This window comes from Dermochelys coriacea, chromosome 8, assembly GCF_009764565.3.
Source record: "Dermochelys coriacea isolate rDerCor1 chromosome 8, rDerCor1.pri.v4, whole genome shotgun sequence".
NCBI classification, from domain to species: domain Eukaryota; kingdom Metazoa; phylum Chordata; order Testudines; family Dermochelyidae; genus Dermochelys; species Dermochelys coriacea.
The window spans coordinates 42,152,603-42,174,615 of record NC_050075.1 but is presented as its reverse complement, the minus strand read 5'-3'; the positions used below and the strand labels follow the sequence as shown (position 1 = coordinate 42,174,615).

General features: G+C 46.6%; 1 protein-coding gene across 3 annotated transcripts in view; it reads left to right on the top strand.

Moving 5' to 3' along the window:
* Window positions 1–234: 234 nt before the first annotated feature.
* The window catches only part of UAP1 (UDP-N-acetylglucosamine pyrophosphorylase 1), a 38,508-nt gene continuing 16,729 nt past the window's right edge, over window positions 235–22,013 (top strand). The window contains exons 1-4 of one of the 3 annotated variants that reach the window (XM_038413828.2): window positions 235–769; window positions 10,882–11,086; window positions 18,950–19,125; window positions 20,736–20,908. In XM_038413828.2, the coding sequence (XP_038269756.1) occupies window positions 487–769; window positions 10,882–11,086; window positions 18,950–19,125; window positions 20,736–20,908 (837 nt within the window). In that variant the 5' untranslated portion in view covers window positions 235–486. The remainder of the gene's footprint in view (window positions 770–10,881; window positions 11,087–18,949; window positions 19,126–20,735; window positions 20,909–22,013) is intronic. The other 2 variants (XR_006273928.1, XM_038413829.2) reach the window with 2 other exon arrangements.

Sequence of the window (22,013 nt, the reverse complement as noted above, 5' to 3'; positions counted from 1 at the left end):
GTGCTGAGGATTCTCCCTTTGCTTTCCCCGCGAGTCGGCTACGTGGACGGTAGGTGACGTCACAAACATCACCATGGCCAACAGCTGCGGAGCTGGCGGAGGACCGGAGCCGCCCCCAGCCGCATACCCTAGGGCGTGCCACGTGGCCCAGGAAGAGCTTGGGCGGAAGTGGCTGTGACCCCGCCCTCCGTGGGCTCTCAGCCATTAGGATCGCGTCTCCGCCGCCGCACATGACGCCAGGGCCAGTGGGCGCGTCGTGGGCCTGGGGACGCGGCGTGGCAGCCCGCTCCTGCGCCTCGCCATTGGTGACCCTGGGGGCAGGGTAGAGCCGCCCCTATGAGGGCGACAGGAAGAAGCGTGGTCGCTGGTGGCGAGGGGTGGAGGCAGCGGCGGTAGCAGGCGCCGGGCGGGAGGTGCCGGCTGGTTGGGGGCCGTGAGTTCCCGGGCTGGGGCTGCTCGGGGCTGGGCGACGCTCCCTCCCTCCCCATGGAGCCCGAGGCGCTGCGCCGCCGGCTGGCCGCAGCCGGGCAGAGCCACCTGCTGCGCTTCTGGGCCGAACTGGGCGGCGCGGAGCGGCGGGCGCTGCGCGAGGAGCTGGAGGGTCTGGACTGGGAGGCGCTGGGCTCCTGCTTCCGTCGGGCCGTAGAGGGCGCGGGCGCGGGCGCGGCCGGCCGCGACAAGGTGGACGGGCGGATGGAGGCCCTGCCGCGGGCCGTGCTGGGCAGCGCCACCCGCGACGTGGGCCGGCTCCCCGAGTGGGAGCGCGAAGGTACGGGCTGGCGGGCGTCCCTCCCCAGCAGCCTGCCACGGCTGCTCCTGGCCCTAGGGGCAGCGCGGGGCGCTTCCTTCCCCCGGCGGGCCAGGCTGGCTCCTGGGCTGTGGGCGCCGCTTAGCGTGTGGCGGGAGGGAGCCCCTTGGGGGCGGTGGTGCCCGCATCCCGGTGCGGGGGGGGGGGGAGAGCGCAGGGCTCTGCTGTCCCCGCTCGTGGTGCCGCGCCGGCGGTGCGCTCTGAGCAAACCCTTCGCAGCCTCCGCGCCTGGGAGCCCCTCTCCCGAGTGCCGTGCTGCGATCAGTGACAGAGCCTGGGGCCCGGAAAGCTTGCGCTGGGCACAAGCTGCTTTCTTTAAATTCTTAATTTTAGATTTAATGAGCATCAGTACGTTTAAACTTGTTCAAGTGACTGTTCCTCCATGAGGGCCAGTCACACGCTTGTGGCGCTTCACATTTGCACACAAACATGAAACCCAGCTGAAGTGAAGAACACTGTGTTGTAAAGGAGGGAGTTAGATACTAATGATCCCTCCCCTCACCGGTAATGGAAGCTGGCACGTGGATGTGGCCCCAGTGGAAGACAAATCACTGTGAACTGAGCCCAGGCATTCAGAGTAGCAGCCGTGTTAGTCTGTATTCGCAAAAGGAAAAGGAGTACTTGTGGCACCTTAGAGACTAACAAATTTATTAGAGCATAAGCTTTCGTGAGCTACAGCTCACTTCATCGGATGCATTTGGTGGAAAAAACAGAGGGGAGATTGAATACACACACAGAGAAAATGAAACAATGGGTTTATCATACACACTGTAAGGAGAGTGATCACTTAAGATAAGCCATCACCAGCAGCAGGGGGGGGAAAGGAGGAAAACCTTTCATGGTGACAAGCAGGTAGGCTATTTCCAGCAGTTAACAAGAATATCAGAGGAACAGTGGGGGGTGGGGTGGGAGGGAGAAATACCATGGGGAAATAGTTTTACTTTGTGTAATGACTCATCCATTCCCAGTCTCTATTCAAGCCTAAGTTAATTGTATCCAGTTTGCAAATTAATTCCAATTCAGCAGTCTCTCGTTGGAGTCTGTTTTTGAAGCTTTTTTGTTGAAGTATAGCCACTTTTAGGTCTGTGATCGAGTGACCAGAGAGATTGAAGTGTTCTCCAACTGGTTTTTGAATGTTATAATTCTTGACGTCTGATTTGTGTCCATTCATTCTTTTACGTAGAGACTGTCCAGTTTGGCCAATGTACATGGCAGAGGGGCATTGCTGGCACATGATGGCATGTATCACATTGGTAGATGCGCAGGTGAACGAGCCTCTGATAGTGTGGCTGATGTGATTAGGCCCTATGATGATATCCCCTGAATAGATATGTGGACAGAGTTGGCAACGGGCTTTGTTGCAAGGATAGGTTCCTGGGTTAGTGGTTCTGTTGTGTGGTGTGTGGTTGCTGGTGAGTATTTGCTTCAGATTGGGGGGCTGTCTGTAAGCAAGGACTGGTCTGTCTCCCAAGATCTGAGAGAGCGATGGCTCGTCCTTCAGGATAGGTTGTAGATCCTTGATGATGCGTTGGAGAGGTTTTAGTTGGGGGCTGAAGGTGATGGCTAGTGGCGTTCTGTTGTTTTCTTTGTTGGGCCTGTTCTGTAGTAGGTGACTTCTGGGTACTCTTCTGGCTCTGTCTACCTGCTTGTCACCATGGAAGGTTTTCCTCCTTCCCCCCCCCTGCTGTTGGTGATGGTTTATCTTAAGTAATCGCTCTCTTTACAGTGTGTATGATAAACCCATTGTTTCATGTTCTCTGTGTGTGTGTGTATATAAATCTCCCCTCTATCCCCTCTGTTTTTTCCACCAAATGCATCCGATGAAGTGAGCTGTAGCTCACGAAAGCTTATGCTCTAATAAATTTGTTAGTCTCTAAGGTGCCACAAGTACTCCTTTTCCTTTTGCGAATACAGACTAACACGGCTGCTACTCTGAATGCCTGGGCTCAGTTCACAGTGATTTGTCTTCCACTGGGGCCACATCCACGTGCCAGCTTCCATTAGCGGTGAGGGGAGGGATCATTAGTATCTAACTCCCTCCTTTACAACACAGTGTTCTTCACTTCAGCTGGGTTTGATGTTTTTTGTTCAAGTATAGCTACTTTCAAATCTGTTATAGAATGTCCAGGAAGATTGAAGTGTTCTCCCACTGGCTTTTGTATATTACTATTCCTGATGTCCAATTTGTGTCCAATTATTCTTTTATGTAGGGACTGGCTGGTTTGGCCAATATATATGGCAGAGGGGCATTGCTGGCACATGATGGCATATATAACATTAGTAGACATGCAGGTGAATGAGCCTCTGATGGTGTGGCTGATGTGGTTGGGTCCTCTGATGGCGTCACTAGAGTAGATACGGGGACAGAATAGGCAACGAGGTTTGCTACAGGCATTGGTACCTGGGTTAGTGTTTCTGTGGTGTGGTGTGTAGTTGCTGGTGAGTATTTGCTTCAGGTTGGGGGGCCGTCTGTAAGCAAGGACTAGCCTGTCTCCCAAGGTCTGGGAGATTGAGGGATCATTTTCCAGGATAAGTTGTAGATCGTTGTTAATGTGCTGAAGAGGTTTTAGCTGGGGGCTGTACGTGATGGCCAGTGGTGGTCTGTTATTTTCTTTGTTGGGCCTGTCCTGTAGTAGGTGATTTCTCGGTACCCGTCTCGCTCTGTCAATCTGTTTCCTCACTTCCCCAGGTGGGTATTGTAATTTTAAGACTGCTTGATAAGGATCTTGTAGGTGTTTGTCTCTGTCTGTGGGATTGGAGCAAATTTGGTTGTATTTTAGGGCTGTAGACAATGGATCATGTGATGTGTTCTGGATGGAAGCTGGAGTCATGCAGGTAAGTGTAACGGTCAGTAAGTTTCCGGTATAGTGTGGTGGCTGTGACCATCACTTTGCACTGTAGTATCCAGGAAGTGGATCTCTTGTGTGGACCGGTCCAGGCTGAGGCTGAGGTTGATGGTGGGGTGGAAATTGTTGAAATCCAGGTGGAATTCTTCAAGGGCCTCCTTCCTATGGGTCCATATGATGATGTCATCAATGTAGCACAAGTTTCAGAGTAGCAGCTGTGTTAGTCTGTATTCACAAAAAAGAAAAGGAGTACACAGTTGGCAATGGGCTCACAGATCTTGGGAGACAGGCCAGTCCTTGCTTACAGACGGCCCCCCAACCTGAAGCAAATGCTCACCAGCAACCACACAACAGAACCACTAACCCAGGAACCTATCCTTGCAACAAAGCCCATTGCCAACTGTTCCCACATATCTATTCAGGGGACACCATCATAGGGCCTAATCACATCAGCCACACTATCAGAGGCTTGTTCACCTGCGCATCTACCAATGTGATGTATGCCATCATGTGCCAGCAATGCCCCTCTGCCATGTACATTGGCCAAACTGGACAGTCTCTACATAAAAGAATGAATAGACACAAATCAGACGTCAAGAATTATAACATTCAAAAACCAGTTGGAGAACACTTCAATCTCTCTGGTCACTCGATCACAGACCTAAGAGTGGCTATCCTTCAACAAAAAAGCTTCAAAAACAGACTCCAACGAGAGACTGCTGAATTGGCATTACTTTGCAAACTGGATACAATTAACTTAGGCTTGAATAGAGACTGGGAATGGATGAGTCATTACACAAAGTAAAACTATTTCCCCATGTTATTTCTCACCCCCACCCCACCCCCCCACCGTTCCTCAGATATTCTTGTTAACTGCTGGAATTAGCCTACCTGCTTGTCACCATGAAAGGTTTTCCTCCTTTCCCCCCCCCGCTGCTGGTGATGGCTTATCTTAAGTGATCACTCTCCTTACAGTGAGCATGATAAACCCATTGTTTCATGTTCTCTGTGTGTGTATATAAATCTCCCCTCTGTTTTTTCCACCAAATGCATCCGATGAAGTGAGCTGTAGCTCACGAAAGCTTATGCTCTAATAAATTTAAGTCTCTAAGGTGCCACAAGTACTCCTTTTCTTTTTTGCGAATACAGACTAACACGGCTGCTACTCTGAAACCTGTCATTAGAGTCTGTTTCTGAAGTTTTTTTGTTGAAGGATAGCCACTCTTAGGTCTGTGATCGAGTGACCAGAGAGATTGAAGTGTTCTCCAACTGGTTTTTGAATGTTATAATTCTTGACGTCTGATTTGTGTCTAGTCATTCTTTTACATAGAGACTGTCCAGTTTGACCAATGTACATGGCAGAGGGGCATTGTTGGCACATGATGGCATATGTCACATTGGTAGATGCGCAGGTGAACGAGCCTCTGATAGTGTGGCTGATGTGATTAGGCCCTATGATGGTGTCCCCTGAATAGATATGTGGGCATAGTTGGCAATGGGCTTTGTTGCAAGGATAGGTTCCTGGGTTAGTGGTTCTGTTGTGTGGTTGCTGGTGAGTATTTGCTTCAGATTGGGGGGCCGTCTGTAAGCAAGGACTGGTCTGTCTCCCAAGATCTGTGAGAGTGATGGGTCGTCCTTCAGGATAGGTTGTAGATCCTTGATGATGCGTTGGAGAGGTTTTAGTTGGGGGCTGAAGGTGATGGCTAATGGCGTTCTGTTATTTTCTTTGTTGGGCCTGTCCTGTAGTAGGTGACTTCTGGGTGCTCTTCTGGCTCTGTCAATCTGTTTCTTCACTTCAGCAGGTGGGTATTGTAGTTGTAGGAATGCATGATAGAGATCTTGTAGGTGTTTGTCTCTGTCTGTGGGGTTGGAGCAAATGCCGTTATATCGTAGAGCTTGGCTGTAGACAATGGATCGTATGGTATGATCTGGATAAAAGCTAGAGGCATGTAGGTAGGAATAGCAGTCAGTAGGTTTCCGATATAGGGTGGTGGTTATGTGACCATCGCTGAGAGACTGCTGAATTGGAATTAATTTGCAAACTGGATACAACTAATTTAGGCTTGAACAGAGACTGGGAGTGGATGAGTCATTACAGAAAGTAAAACTATTTCCTCATGTTTCTCCCCCCACTCCAACCTGCCACTGTTCCTCAGATGTTCTTGTTAACTGCTGGAAATGGCCCACCTTGATTATCACCACAAGGTTTTCCTGCTTCCCCCCCCCCCTCCTTTCTGCTGGTAATAGCTCATCTTAAGTGATCACTCTCCTTACAGTGTGTATGATAAAACCCATTGTTTCATGTTCTGTGTGTGTGTGTGTGTGTGTGTGTGTGTGTGTGTGTGTGTGTGTGTGTGTGAATCTCCCCACTGTATTTTCCACCGAACGCATCCGATGAAGTGAGCTGTAGCTCACAAAAGCTTATGCTCAAATAAATTTGTTAGTCTCGAATGTAGCGCAAGTAGAGGAGATGTGCTAGGGGATGAGAGCTGAGGAAGCGTTGTTCTAAGTCAGCCATAAAAATGTTGGCATACTGTGGGGCCATGTGGGCACGCATAGCAGTGCCACTGAGCTTATGCTCATATAAATCTATTAGTCTTTAAGGTGCCACCAGACTCCTTTTTGTTTTTGTGGATACAGACTAACATGGCTACCCCCGATACTTGAGTGTTACTAAGATGTGCTGCCTTCAAATACTGCACCTATGTGTGAAAAGGCATCATTAACATTGTATATCGGAGAAAGTAGACCTCCCTAGTAAGGCTGGAAATGGCATGATAGCTTACATAAAGAGACAGCAGGAGTGATTGTGAAATGAGTCTTGTAGCTGCTATAAGACAGTAATAGAACAATAAAGCTTACACTTAAATATAGTGGGTAGAGCACTTCCCTGAGACTTGAGGGAGCTGAGTGTTGGTCCTAGCTCTGCTGCTGGGTGATCTGGGTGAATTGATTTTTCCCTCTCTGTGCCTCCATATCCCCATCTGTAACAGGAGGACCATGATTCTGGCCACCTTTGCAACACGTTTTCAGATTGACTGATGGAATGTGCCATAAAAGTGTTGGCATTAATGTATCTAAACATTAGTGTCAAAAGAGTATGGGGGATACTTTGGCCCTGCTTGTTTTATTTTCTCTCTCGATATGACACTGTGGTGTGGCTGGGTAAAGTTGGGAAAGAATAACTGAACAGACTCCTAAACTTTTCACTGACATGCATAGTTACTATGCATATGCACCTCCATATGTGCAGCACCCTTTGTTCCATTCCTTAACAGATGCTTTAAAACAGGCTTAAGGCATGAGTCCAAGCAGGAAGTTATCCAGGAAGCATTTGACCTTTGGCGGTTCATTGTAAACTCTCAGCCTTTATAGCAAACAGCTATCAGGAAAAACAGCCATACCACACAGCCTTTGCTGACGGAGAAAGCTCTAATGTTGCAAAATGCTTTTCATTATAAATTCCTCTCTGTAGAAACTTGCAACTTTCTAAACTCTTCTGGGGCTTGGGGTAGCTGTATCAAGAGGGTGACATACTTTTCCATCGGAAAGGTAGGAGAATCTGAACACTAATCACATGCAAAAAAACTTCACACACACAACTATGAAACTTAAGTGAACGTTCCTCAGTGAGAGCTACTAGTCTGAAAATATCTGGAAATTGTTTGTTTGAAAATGCCATTGTGGATTCTTTATTGTGCACTATTCTAGGTTGCTGTCCTGTAAATATAGGCACAGTTTGGAAAGAGCACAACTTGGCTGCATAAAATTGACTGGTTTGGTTCAGCTTTGCCTTATTTGAATGCTTTTACTCTTGCAAAAGCTTTTTTCCCCCCTTTTTTTGCTGAAATTTGACTTGACTGAAACCAAAGTTTTCTTGGAAAATGAACTTCTGTGAATTGGTCCAACCACTTTGTGTTTGCGAAGAGGGGACAAACATTTTTGCAGATATCACAACATGCTTAGCCAATGGCTATACTACATGAAGAACAGTCCCTGTTGGTTTGAAAAAATGGTAGCGTAGTTTTCTAAATTGAAATGTATTTGAATTTACTTGTACCAAAGTTTGGAGGCTTGTGACATGAGGTGAAACCCAAATTCTTCAATTACATTGTGGCACAGCTAAAGAGCCAAGGGCCAATGTCTTCGTGCGTGGGGTGGGCACCTAATTAATTGCTTATATTTTATGAAGTGCTGAAGATTGACACTCTCATTGAAAGATGAACCCTTCACCACAAATCCTGTTGATAACTAGTCTGCTATAGGGTTCAGAGTAGCAGCCGTGTTAGTCTGTATTCGCAAAAAGAAAAGCATAACTTGTGGCACCTTAGAGACTAACAAATTTATTAGAGCATAAGCTTTCGTGAGCTACAGCTCACTTCATCGGATGCATTGAATTGGCCTAAGCTGAATTGGAATTAATTTGCAAACTGGATTAATTTAGGCTTGAATAGAGACTGGGAATGGATGAGTCATTACACAAAGTAAAACTATTTCCCCATGGTATTTCTCACCCCCACCCCACCCCCCCACCGTTCCTCAGATATTCTTGTTAACTGCTGGAATTAGCCTACCTTGCTTGTCACCATGAAAGGTTTTCCTCCTTTCCCCCCCCTGCTGCTGGTGATGGCTTATCTTAAGTGATCACTCTCCTTACAGTGCGCATGATAAACCCATTGTTTCATGTTCTCTGTGTGTGTGTGTATATAAATCTCCCCTCTATCCCCTCTGTTTTTTCCACCAAATGCATCCGATGAAGTGAGCTGTAGCTCACGAAAGCTTATGCTCTAATAAATTTAAGTCTCTAAGGTGCCACAAGTACTGCTTTTCTTTTAGTCTGCTATAAGCACCTATTTAGGCTCCCATAGTCAAAAAAAATTTAGACTTAGACTATTCATAACAGTGCTATAGATAGATATCCCAGAATTTCCAGTTATTTGTAACTTTAAATTCTCTTTGGTCTGTCACATCACCTGTTTAGACATTGCTTGAAGATCTGAACTTCTGTGCATGAGTTCAGAACTGTCTTGAATGATCAGACCTGGGAGTGGAGCCACACATGTATGCTACACAACTGAGCACATTCTGTTGCTGAAGCTATTCTGATAGAACTGTTCAGCTGCACAACATCTAGCGTATACAAACCCCCTGTGAATAACTGCTTCGTATCTTGGTCCCACATACAACCTAGCACTCCTAATGCTTGACATTCTTACAATACTCTAAATGCTGAGTATCTTTCACTATGCATCTACAAAACAGCAATTATACCAAATCTTATGAGATGAGAGGATGTGTACTGGGATATGGGAATGGAGGGGGGAAGAAATGATGTACAGATTTACCCAAGCTGCTGGCGGAACTGGGATTACAACACCACCATTGGTGGCTCCCATTCATTCATATGTTTAGGCCATGCTTCTCTCTAATGCAACACATGTACTCTTTCCCTTCTTTGTCTTCCTTTTTGTTTGTTGAATTCCTTTCTAAACTTTCAAATAGGAAAATTCCATGTTAACTGTGCAACCTTGATTATTTTTTTTTAATTTACGTACTCAATTCTGTAACTAATATAGTATTTGGGGGCAGGGGGTGTCATTAAATCTACACTGGTGCAACAAGAAGGGTGCATAACTGAAATGTAAGTTTCCTTATCCGTGTTACATGCAGTCTGGCAAGTTACCTTAGATGAGGCACCATTGTCTAAGGGATTAAGGTCTGGGCCAGAAATCAGAGTCTGGGAATTCTGATCTTGACTCTACTTCCCTCCCATCCTCCTTGCTTTCTGCCCTTGGGCAAATCCCAAATGAAGATAAAGCCATGTACCTCACAAGGGGTTTGAGTGTTACAGTTAATGTTTGTATAGTACTTTGAACGCATGCTGGGTTGGCCACCTCTTGCCACTCATGATATGGTTAGTCTGTGCTAGTGATACTCTGACATAAGTGGTTCAGGAGCCAAATTAGTGATCAGTATTACTCCAAAAGAGCCACAATAAATGAGCATATAGTATTATAGTTAATGAAACAATGAATACACACTAAACAGTATGAAGAATATTTGCTTTTTATATATCTGTATATAGTCTCACAGCAAAATGACTGACCATGTGTTTTATTAGCTACAATTGGCTAATAACATAGTAAAAGCATCCTCAGTGGCTAATTAAATCTGCAGCACATGTTAAAACACTGAGATCTTCAGGAGACACTCAGAGTGAAGCTAGTGAGTCACGTGTCACGGGTCTAGGCTGTCCTTGTGACCTCTGTAAAACCTGGGAGTTGAGGACAACTGTCTTCCTGGTCTTGTGAAGCCCAGCACTGTGGGTCCCAATGATTTGGGGATAAATAGAAATCTAAAGAGACTTGGCTGAGCCTGGGTTACACTCCTGCAACAAAAAGAAAAGGAGTACTTGTGGCACCTTAGAGACTAACAAATTTATTAGAGCATAAGCTTTCGTGAGCTACAGCTCACTTCATCGGATGCATTTGGTGGAAAAAACAGGGGATAGAGGGGAGATTGATTGATTATATATACACACAGAGAACATGAAACAATGGGTTTATCCCCTCTGTTTTTTCCACCAAATGCATCCGATGAAGTGAGCTGTAGCTCATGAAAGCTTATGCTCTAATAAATTTGTTAGTCTCTAAGGTGCCACAAGTACTCCTTTTCTTTTTGCGAATACAGACTAACACGGCTGCTACTCTGACTCCTGCAACAGGATGATTTGAAGATCCCTCCAGCACATTTACTACATGAAACTGCCAGCTGAGCTTCTGTACCCTAAAGGATAATCTCTCTGCCCCTCTGCAATGCCACTCCTGGGCAGAGTGGTATCCTGGCAGACAGGAGCTGGGTGTTTTCAAGAAGGGTGAGGTGTAAACACCACAAGAATGCCCAGAACTTAGTCTAGTCCTGTTGGGGCTGCTCTGAAGCTCATTCTTGTCTCCTTCAGACAGAGCTCCTTTGCTGTGACTGAGTCAGTCAACAGAGCAGTACGCATGTTCCCTCAGACCATCCTGTCCCCCTGCCAGTAACCAGAGAACCTTTGTTTAACTGGGATTGGCTGTGCTGCCTTCCTCCCCAGAGCCAGCCAGCTTGGGTGCTGGAGGATTATGGTTTCAACGATATTGTTCATAAACTGGAAGGCATCACATGGCTTCCACTCTGCAGGGGGGAAAGCTTTTGGTCACTACTTCTTTCTTTCTTTCTTTCTTTCTTTAGGTCTCCATCAGATTTCTCAGAGCAAAGTAGCTGTCCTCCTCTTAGCTGGTGGACAAGGGACAAGACTGGGTGTTTCTTATCCCAAGGGAATGTACGACGTGGGGTTGCCATCCCACAAAACACTCTTCCAAATCCAAGCAGAGCGCATCCTGAAACTGCAGCAGCTGGCTGAAAAACATCATGGCACTAAGTGTGTCATTCCATGGTAAGGGGTGTGCATTCAGTCCATCCTGATAGTATTCTGGTTTGTCTGCAGCAGGGGGCTGGGGGAGAATTCTAGGTTCTGGTCCTGGCTCTGTTTCCTTTGTGTAAACTTGGGCATGGTAACTAAACTTTGCCTTGGCCTTTCCTTCATGAAGGCAGTCGGCAGTGGTATAGAATCATAGGACTGGAAGGGATCTTGAGGTGATCTAGTCCAGTCCCCTGCACTCATGGCAGGACTAAGTATTACCTAGACCAGTGGTCACTAACCGGTAGATTGTGATCGACTGGTTGATCGCAGAGCCTCTGCTAGTCGACTGCAGTCTCTGGCTGCTAAAACTTCGGCAGGGCTGAGGCAGGCTCCCTGCTTGCACTGGCCCAGCGCCACTCCTGGAAGCAGCTGGCATGTCCCTGCGTTGGGGGACGGGGAGGTGAAGGGAAAGGGGGTCTCTGGGCGCTGCACCTCCTTGCCCCTGCAGCTCCCATTGGCCAGGAACAGGGAACTGTGGCCAATGGGAGCTGTGGTGGTGGTGCCTATAGAGAGGGGCAGCACACAGAGTCACGATTACTTCCCTCCAGATCCTCCTTCTCTTCCCCCTCCCCCCCCGGGGTTGCAGGGATGTGCTGGCAACTTCCAGGAGTAGTGTGGGGCCTGGGCTGGCAGGGAGCCTGCCTTAGCTCTACTGCGCTGCCTGGCATGAGCCTACGCCCCTGCCCCAGCCCTGAGCCCTTCCTGGAACCAGCACCCTGAGCCCTCTCCTGCACCTCATCCCCCACTGAGGCCCCTCCCCCACTCTGAACCCCTTGGCCCCAGCCTGGAGCCTGTACTCCAACCTCCAGCCCCAGCCCAGTGAAAGTGAGTGAGGGTGTGGGAGAGCAAGCAGTGGAGGGAGTGAGGCAGGGCCTTGGGGAAAGGGCAGGGTAGATCCTGGATTGCACTTTAATTCAAAAAGTGATCATGTGCTTAAAAAGGTTGGCAATGACTGATCTAGATCATTCCTGACAGGTGTTTGTCTAACCTGTATAATGGTATGTATACCAGCACAAAGCCCTAATGAAGACATGGTGAGGCTGTGCTCTCATTAAATTACCAAGTTAAGCTGCATTGGTGCGATGTCTGCTTTAGAGATTTGCACTGGTGATACATAGAGGCAGTCATGTCAGTGAATTGCCTTAATGTAGCTGTGGTCTGAGTCTGCCCATCTAAGTTGTTCTGCAAGGCATTGGAGACTGAAAGACACTATATACAGGCAAAGTATTGAGTTATGAGTTGTAATCCCATAGTTAAGGTTGCAACCAGACTTCCATTATAAGCCGCCTTCTAAGGGTATATCTGTGCTACAGTGACTCAGCTGTGGCGCTGCAGATGTGCCACTGTAGTGCTATAGTGTAGACACTTTCTATGTCAATGTAGTTAAATCCACTTCTGAGAGACAGAAGCTAGATTGACCTAACCATTGTGCTCAGGGTGAGAAATTGTTAATCTAATTTTTATGTGTGGACCTAGGCCTCAGTCCACTCCCCTCTGCGTGGGGGAGATGGGTGTCTGCCATTGTTTCTCTTCTTTCTTGGTCTTTAAGCTTGGTCCTCCCAGCCTTGCTCAAGAAGGATGTGGACTGTGACCTTTTCTGGGCCATCACTCTCATGGGTGGGGATGATGATCCTTTTCAAAGAGCTGCTCTCCAAATCATATGTCAGGTGTCTGAATTCAGGAAGTATTTGAGTATGTCTACACTGCAATTAAAAACCTGTGGCTGGCTCATGCCAGCTGGCTCAGGCTGTCGGGCCTGCGAGATGGGACGGTCCCAGAGCTTGGGCTGCAACCCAAACCAGAACGTCTACATTGTGATTAAATGGTCCCACAGCCTGAGCCCTGTGAACCTGAGTCAGCTGGCATGGGCCAGCCATGGGTATGTAATTCTAGTGTAGACAGAATGTGAACAAAGGTGTATAATCTACAAAGTATACATTGTAAGGTATTTTAAACTGGTTTCAATATTTTAGACTGTGATGATCCCCCCCCTCAGGAGTGATAGCAAATTACTGTAGATGCTCACAGGAGCATGCTCACAGTATTGCCACCCGTACTTCTGTATTGCTGCTGGTGGCTGCACTGCCTTCGGAGCTTGGTAGCCAGAGAGCAGCAGCTGCTGTACCCCCCAGCTCCCCTTCCTCCTGGCAATGTTTTTTGATCTTATGACCCCCCTACAGTAGCCTTGTGACCCTCTTTTGTGTTAGGACCCACAGTTTTAGATGCACTGATTTAAAAATGCATAATTTGCTGATCAGCATTATCATGGCAAAATGAAAATAGTAGCATAATATCTGAAACTATAAACTTCTTCCTATATAAACAAGCTGAAATCATGACCAAAATAAGCTTTCCTGAGATGTCTGGGGAGTGACCTAGAAATTCCTCAGACAAAGGGCAAGCTGATGCCTGAGCCATGTGTAAACAAGGCTGATGGACAGTTACCTGCCAAGTGACCATTCTTTGGCAGGAAAGGGGCGGGGGGGCGGCAGGGCAAAAATTTACATCTTAGTGAAGAAATAGCATGGAGTTTCCTTCCACACAGACTGTCTGCTGCCTTGCTCCCATCTGGAAATGCTTCTTAAAGTGAGGACAGGACTATAGAAAGAAGGGACAGACCACCCCCCCCCCCCCATCACATTCTCTGCAACTAAAGAGACAAAGGAAGGAAGCAGCCATTGGACTCTGTGGGAGGGGTACTGACCTAAAGAGTTTGGTCAGTAAAACTGCTGAAAGCATGTGGAAAAAGAAATTTTGATTTGAATCTAATATAGGTTGTTAGGCACCAGTAAGTGTTTTACCTCTTCTTCTTTTTTTTTTTTTTTAAAACTTTCTGACTTTTATGCCTCATAACTTGTACTCCAAATCTCTCTGTAGTTAAAACAGTAAAAACAGTTTATTATCTAAATCTAATCCAACGTGTTCAAGTTGAAGGGTCTGGGTTATTCCATTTGGGGTAACAAGTTATGTGCATATTATTCCCTTAAAGGAATAATAGATTTAATATATTTGTACTGTGCAGGAGAGGGCTGGGCAGTACAGGACATATATTCCTGGGGAAAGCTCCAGGAATGGGGCTGCGTTGGGGTCACCAACATAACCAAGGCTAGTAGGTTCCAAGGTGTGGCTGGCTGCAGCACAGACAGACATGGCTGGGAGTAATTTACATGCTGGAGGCTGTTTGTGAACGGGCCAGGATGGAGACTACTGCAGGAAGGCATTGTAAAGGGCAGCCCAGGTTACAGGCAGGGGTGACGCAGCTACTCATTGGTCTGGATTGTACCCTGGTATGTCACACACCCAATGAGAAATGAAATTGTAAACAAGTAGCTTTGAGATTCCTTTCCAGGCTTCTGTCACAAGCCTGGCACTTCAGGCACCCTTAGAGCCTGTGAAGAAAAATGGGGGAGAAAAGACATAAATTTTGAAAGCAAGGGAAAAATCCCAGGAAAAGCCAAGAAAGAATCTCAAGAGATTGCCTTCAGGCACACCTTGCCTTGAGGGCAAAAGTACATTTAGCTGATGGTGGTTCTCTGCACACAATATGGCTTTCTTCACATACAAGTCTAAATAATAAAATGGGTGAAGTAGAGTGTCTTGTATTAAACAAGGATATTGATATAATAGGCATCACAGAAACTTGGTGGAATGAGGATAATCAATGGGATACAGTAATAGCAGAGTACAAAATATATCTGAGGGACAGAACAGGTCATGCTGGCGGGGGAATGGCATTATATGTGGAAAGAAAGTGTAGAATCAAATGAAGTAAAAATTGTAAATGAATCAAACTGTACCATAGAATCTCTGGATAGAAATTACATGCTCTAATAAGAATATAATGGAAGGGCTATATTACCAACCACCTGACCAGGATGGTGATAGTGACTGAAATGCTCAGGCAGATTAGAGAGGCTATTAACATAAAAAACCTCAATAATAATTAATAATGGGGGATTTCGTTATCCCCATATTGAGTGAGTACATATCACCTGAGGACAGGATGCAGAGAGAAAGTTTCTAGACACCTTAAAATGACTGCTTCTTGGAGCCGCTGGTTCTGGAACCTACCAGAGGAGAGGCAATTCTTGCTTTAGTCCTAAGTGGAGCACAGGATCTAGTCCAGGAGGTGAATATAGCTGGACTTCTTGGTAATAGTGACTATAATATAATTACATTTAATATCTCTGTGGCAGGAAAAACACCACAGCAGCCCAACCCTGTAGCATTTAATTTCAGAAAGGGGCACTACATAAAAATGAGAAGGTTAGTTAAACAGAAATTAAAGGGTATAGTGCCAAAAGTGAAATCTCTGCAAGCTGCGTGGAAACTTTTTAAAGACCCCCATAATAGAGGCTCAACTTAAATGTATACCCGAAATTAAAAAACATAGTAAGAGAACCAAAAAAGAGCCACTGTGGCTAAACAACAACGTAAAAGAAGCAGTGAGAGGCAAAAAGGCATTCTTTAAAAAGTGGAAGTTAAATCCTAGTGAGGAAAATAGAAAGGAGCATAAATACTGGCAAACAAAATGTACAAATACAATTAGGAGGCCAAAAAAGAATTTGAGGAACAGTTAGGCAAAAACTCAAAAAATAATAGCCATTGAGGTGCTAAAGGATCACTCTAGGATAAGGCCATTGCGGAGAAACTAAATTTAATTCTTTGCATCGATCTTCATGGCTGAGGATGTGAGGGAGATTTCCCAAACCTGAGCCTTTCTTTTTAGGTGACAGATCTGAGGAACTGTCCCAGATTGAGGTATCATTCGAGGAGGTTTTGGAACAAATTGATATATTAAACATCAATAAGTCACCAAGACCAGATGGTATTCACTCAAGAGTTCTGCAATTTCACATTTGAGTTCCTTCAGAACTACTAACTGTAGTCTGTAAGATATCATTTAAATCAGCTTCTGTACCAGATGACTGGAGGATAGCTAATGTGATGCCAATTTTTAAAAACGGCTCCAGAGGAGATCCCGGCAATTACAGACCTGAAAGCATGACTTCAGTACCGGGCAAACTGGTTGACACTATAAAAACAATATTGTCAGATATCTAGATGAACATAATTTGTTGAGGAAGAGTCAACATGGCTTTAGTAAAGGGAAATCATGCCTCACCAATATACTAGAATTCTTTTGAGGGGGGTCAGTGATCAAGGGAATCCAGTGGATATAGTGTACTTAGGTTTGCAGAAAGCCTTTGACAAGGTCCCTCACCAAAGGCTCTTAAGCATAGTAAGTTGCCACTGGACAAGAGGGAAGGTGCTGTCATGGATTGGTAACTAGTTAAAAGATATGAAACAAAGGGTAGGTATAAATGGTCAGCTTTCAAAATGGAGAGAGGTAAATAATGGTGTCCCCCAGGGGTCTATTCTGGGGCCAGTCCTATTCAACATATTCATAAATGATCTGGAAAAAGGGGTAAACAGTGAGGTGGCAAAATTTGTAGGTGATACAAAATTACTAAAGATAGTTAAGACCCAGGCAGACTGCAAAGAGCTACAAAAGGATCTCTCAAAACTGGGTGACTGGGCAACAAAATGGCAGATGCATTTATCAACATTAAATTCAAAGTAATGCACATTGGAAAGCATAATCCCAACTATACATATAAAATGATGGGGGGAGGTCTAAATTAGCTGCTACCACTCAAGAAAGAGATCTTGGAGTCATTGTGGATAGTCCTCTGAAAACATTCACTCAGTGTGCAGCGGCAGTCAAAAAAGCAAACTGAATGCTGGGAATAATTAGGAAAGGGATAGACAATAGGACAGAAAATATCCTATTGCCTCTCTATAAATCCATGGTATTCCCACATCTTGAATACTGTGTGCAGATGTGGTTGCCCCATCTCAAAAAAGATATTGGAATTGGAAAAGGTTCAGAAAAGGACCACAAAAATGATTAGGGGTATGGAATGGCTTCCGTATGCAGAGAGACTAACAAGACAGGGACTTTTCAGCTTGGAAAGGAGACGGCTAAGGGGAGATATAATTGAGGTCTATAAAATCATGACGGTGTAGAGAAACTAGATAAGGAAGTGTTTACCACTTCTCATAACACAAGAACTAGGGGTCACCAAATGAAATTAATAGGCAGCAGATTTAAAACAAATCAAAGGAAGGCACACAACGCACAGTCAACCTGTGGAACTCCTTGCCAGAGGATGTTGTGATGTCCAAGACCATAACAGGGTTCAAAAAAGAACTAGATAGATAAATGGAGGATAGGTCCATCAATGGCTAGTAGCCAGGATGGGCAGGGATGGTGTCCCTACCCTCTGTTTGTCAGAAGCTGGGAATGAGTGATGGGATGACTCACTTTATGATTACCTGTTCTGTTCATTCCCTCTGGGGCACTTGGCACTGGCCACTGTTGGAAGACTGGATACTGGGCTAGATGGACCTTTGGCCTGACCCAGTAGGGCCGTTCTTATGTTCTAAAAGTGTCAGTGCCCAGGGGGGTTCAGAAACTTCCAATGAGTAGCATGTATGGGTCTACAGTGCATTTCCACCATTTCTGCTGGGACCGAAGGGTGTAAAGGGGGATAGCACCAGTTGCCCTTAAGTTCATTCTGAAGTAGCTGCCCTTTGACCAGGGAAGTAACAGGATGAACTGATCTAGTTTAGTTCCCTCTTGTTAGTTCAGTCTTCTCTGAAAGTGGTTTTTCTAATCACTTGTTGCAGGCACTACTGTGGCCTCGCTTTTTTAAGGTGCTTGTGCATCCTCATCCTGTACAGTTGGTCTCTGCTTGGGGTCTGACACTCTGGTATCCTGGCTGGGGCATTCAGGGAGGCCAGCATCAAATACTGATCTACCATATTCCTGGTAGCCATTGCTAGTGTTTCTAGAACCTGAGCCATAATCCCTCTAGTTCTCTGTGCTGCCGATTCAAGCAGAACCCAAAAAGATGAGGAGATGCCTCATTGCTTCTGGAGGAAACTCAAGGGCCAGTAAATCAGCAGTGCCAGATGCTGCTGACAAAGGGTCCTCCGGCCAAATTACCCAGCAAAGCATTGTCCAGCCCTGCTCAAGGAGGTTCACAAAGGAGAATGTTAGAAACCTTTGTGTCAAACTCTGTGGGCTTGGCTGAGGAAGTGTATTGATAAGCCCAACACCAAGGAGAGGAGCAGGCTGGTGTCCCTAGATCCCCTACACTCCTCCTTGGTGTCATGGAATTACGTGGCCAGTGGGGGATGAGCCTTTCAAGGAAGATCAAGACAGCTGATTCCTCTGACCCCAGGAAGAATGGGGAAGCAGCACCAGCCTTCTTTCCATCAGAACAGTATTGTTCTTGCCCTTGCAAGAATCCTTCCTCCTGGTGTCAGCATCAGTGCCCCTCCTGAGACATTAGGCTTTGCTGCTGGCAAGTCCCAGAGTCCATTACTGTCAGTGGAAGTGTTGCTCAAGGCCTGTGCTGAAGTTCCTCACTGGCTTGGTGCAGCTAGCCCTCATCCTCCCTAGTGCCAGTAGATCATACCACAGCAATCCAACTTCCCCCTGCTTGTGTTCTAACCACCGGCTCCATCCAGCTCATGGAGACCACCGGCTCCATCCTCAGGGCTCCCTAGGTCCCTGACATGGCCACTCAGACAATTGCTGCCAAACCTGTGGCTTCAGAGAGCTCATTGGTCAGAGGTGAAATGTTCATGTGATTTGCACGTGAGCGAGAGCTGTTCTGTGATGCATCCTGATCCCAGGGGGTCCTGTTCTCTGTCTCATGAGTGCTCTACATGGGCTTCAAAAACAATCCTGTGTGAAGATCAGGCAGGAGCAGAGTCTGATTTTCTCCCTGTTTACTTGGGGTTTTTCTCTTCTTGCTGTGGCAGGTACATCATGACAAGTGGCAGAACAATGGAATCTACAAAGGAGTTCTTCTTGAAGCACAATTACTTTGGTTTAAAGCAGGAAAATGTGATCTTTTTCCAGCAAGGGATGCTGCCTGCCATGGGGTTTGATGGCAAGATTCTTCTAGAAGAGAAGAGCAAAGTTTCCATGGCGCCAGGTCTGTGCTGTTGAAATCCCATGAATGGGGGTTTAGGGGAGAGAACTTCTCTAACAGACCGGATTCAGCAAGGCTTTGAATGGGGCGTCAAGATCGTTCTGATTGGAAGGTCTCAAATGCAAGATCTGGAGGGTGATAAGAAGTCTTGAGGAGGTCGGGTAAACCAAGGTGGGGTGAAAGTTCATTCTAATTCCATCAGACACATGTAGCCAGCAGCTCGCAGGTGTGTTTAGATTCAGAATTGCTTTGTTTGGAATCCTGTAGAATTTACAAAATGTTTCATGGTCTGTGCCAAATCCAATAACATTCCCCCAATTTCCCATGGATTTCCAGTATTGCTCTGGCTGATATTGAGCAGAGGGGAGTCACAGAAATGGCTGGACTGAAGAGGTTTTGAGTGGGAGGGAAGGAGCTTGTTAGACTGCAGCCTAGGGACACCCCCTTCCCTCGCCCCATAATATCTCCCAGAGGACAGGTTAGATTTGAGGGACAGAAAATACATAAGTGGAATAAAACGTACTCTAGGGACTTCTGGGGGTGACTTGTGCAAAGGTTGATTCTAGGAAATGGCAGAGAATCGCAACTTATCCTCGTATATCTGGCAGACCTGGCCTTTCAGAAAGCAGCTTTCAGGCTTGGTGTCATTAAACATCTATATCACAACAATAAGTGCCTGCCTGCCTGTCCTTTTCCTTTAGATAAATATGGGTTTAACAAATCCAGGCATCTTGCCTGCAAACTGGGGAGTGACCCTCTTAGTATTCTACCTGGTTATCTAGGTGTAGTAGTTTCCTCAGCACAGCTGGAAGGGGGTGAATTTGCACAGAGCGGCTTGTGCCCTATCACTTGTTCATCATCTTGGTGATGGAGTTAGCACTGAGATGCCAAAGACTGCTTAGGCCATTAGTGAATGGGCAGGGGTGGGTGGGGGAGAGAGAGGCTTTGCAGGGCTTTAGTAGTGATGAGGGGCTCAGTATCTCCTAGTCCTATAGGAACAAAAGCCACTGTTAGTCCGATCCTTCCTGCCATTGGTGCCCTGCAGCCCAATGGCATTCTTATTGAGCTGAGCCAAGTCCTTGCCCCGACTTGGCATCTCAGTGTTGAAATGATCCCTAGGATCCTCACAATTCCATCCTGCGTACCTTGGCATAGCTCCTTCCCCATAGACACCTCTGTCTTATGTAGTTCCCTCTCCTCCTAATTCCCTGCATATACTGCTCCTGCTGGACTATTCTTCCTCCTCCCCCACAGAGCAGGCAAAGACTGGTGCTGGCCACTCAGGGCTGTGTGATGGCTTCTTCTTGTCCCAGCCTCTGCTGCAGGGTCACAGTCCCATCCCATCTTTCAGGCTGGGGCCTGGAACAGGGCATCAGGAAAATGGACACAGCAAGGTGGCAGACCAGGGGAGAGGATATTTGGGCTAGGGGTGGGCTCACAGGAGGCCAAAGTCCCACCTTGGCCCCTCTTACCAGAGTCTAGTCTGTTCCCCTCGCAGCTTCCCTCAATCTCTAGGAACATGCTACTCCCTTTGTGGCATCCAGCTGGGAACTGGCTCAGATACTCACTCCTCTGTATGCTTCTGGTGCAGTAACGTGTTCTCGCCTCACCAGATGGCAATGGGGGGCTGTACCGAGCCCTTGGCGCCCATGGCATCGTGGAGGACATGGAGCAGCGAGGCATCTGGAGCATCCATATGTACTGCGTTGACAACATCTTAGTGAAGGTGGCTGACCCCAGGTTCATTGGGTTCTGCATACAGAAGGGAGCTGAGTGTGGTGCAAAGGTAATGGGGCTGCAGTGGGGTGGAGAGTGTAGAGGAGCTGGCTCATACGCCCTTGAGTGCACTGGCACAATTGTCATAATTGCACCATTGTCTGGCATCAGCAGCTTGCTCCTCACCAAGGCTGTATCCAGGCTCTTCTGGTCCCTCTGTCTACATGGGCTCTGTAGATCCTAGAGGGGTTGATACTGAGCTCATTGCAGTGAATGTTGTGTGGTGCTGTTTTTTCAGGCTGCAACCATGTTAGCCCCTGTAATCAGGGATTGGATGTGGTATGCTCCAAGCTCTGTGCATGGCACCATGTGATGCCACTGGCAGGAGATTGCATATCTCAGTAATAGGACAATACCTCTCTAATCTCACATAATTTGATGGCCAGATGAATAGCTGACAGTTTCAAGTCATCTTGAGCTATGTTTCAGAAAGTCCGCGCACCCAGGCAGGCGGCAATGTGTCTGTTTGTTTATACGTGGTTTGTAAAGCTTTTCTCAAGTGCTAGATATAGAACTCTAATGTAAAGTTTAGGTTCTGGAGCCTGATTAGCCCCAGGGGAGCAGTATTGGCTCACTGAGCTGCCCTGATCCTGCCCCTGCTTCAGTGTTCCTGTTTCCAGTTGGTTCTTTTGGATGGCTGAGCTATTTGAGCTCTCTCTCTTGAGTGGGGAGTAGAGTAGGCAGCTGTTGCTATTTCAGGCATCCGCTCCTTAGTGGACTGGCCATCTGCATGGCACCTCCTCTGTTTGTGTAGAACTACATTAAACATATTAGGGCTGCAAATTAATCACTCAAATTAGGAGATGCCTGTGCACCCTTAATCCCAGTCCTCTTGTGTATGTAGTACAGCTGTTAATTACTTGATCACATAGTACTACCACAGCACCCCACCTCATTCAGTGCACAGGATGGATTGATGCGCATTGAATGGGTATTGAGGATTTTGTCCTCATTCAGTGCATAGCCCATGTGTTTACTGTTCGCCATCCAAATCCTGCCAATACAGAATAAATTATTCATGGGCTCTTCTGTGGTGCTCTCCTCATAGTCTTAGTTCTGTGCAGACATTACTGAATATGGTATCTCACCCCTGTGAGATGAGTTGGTGATGTCCC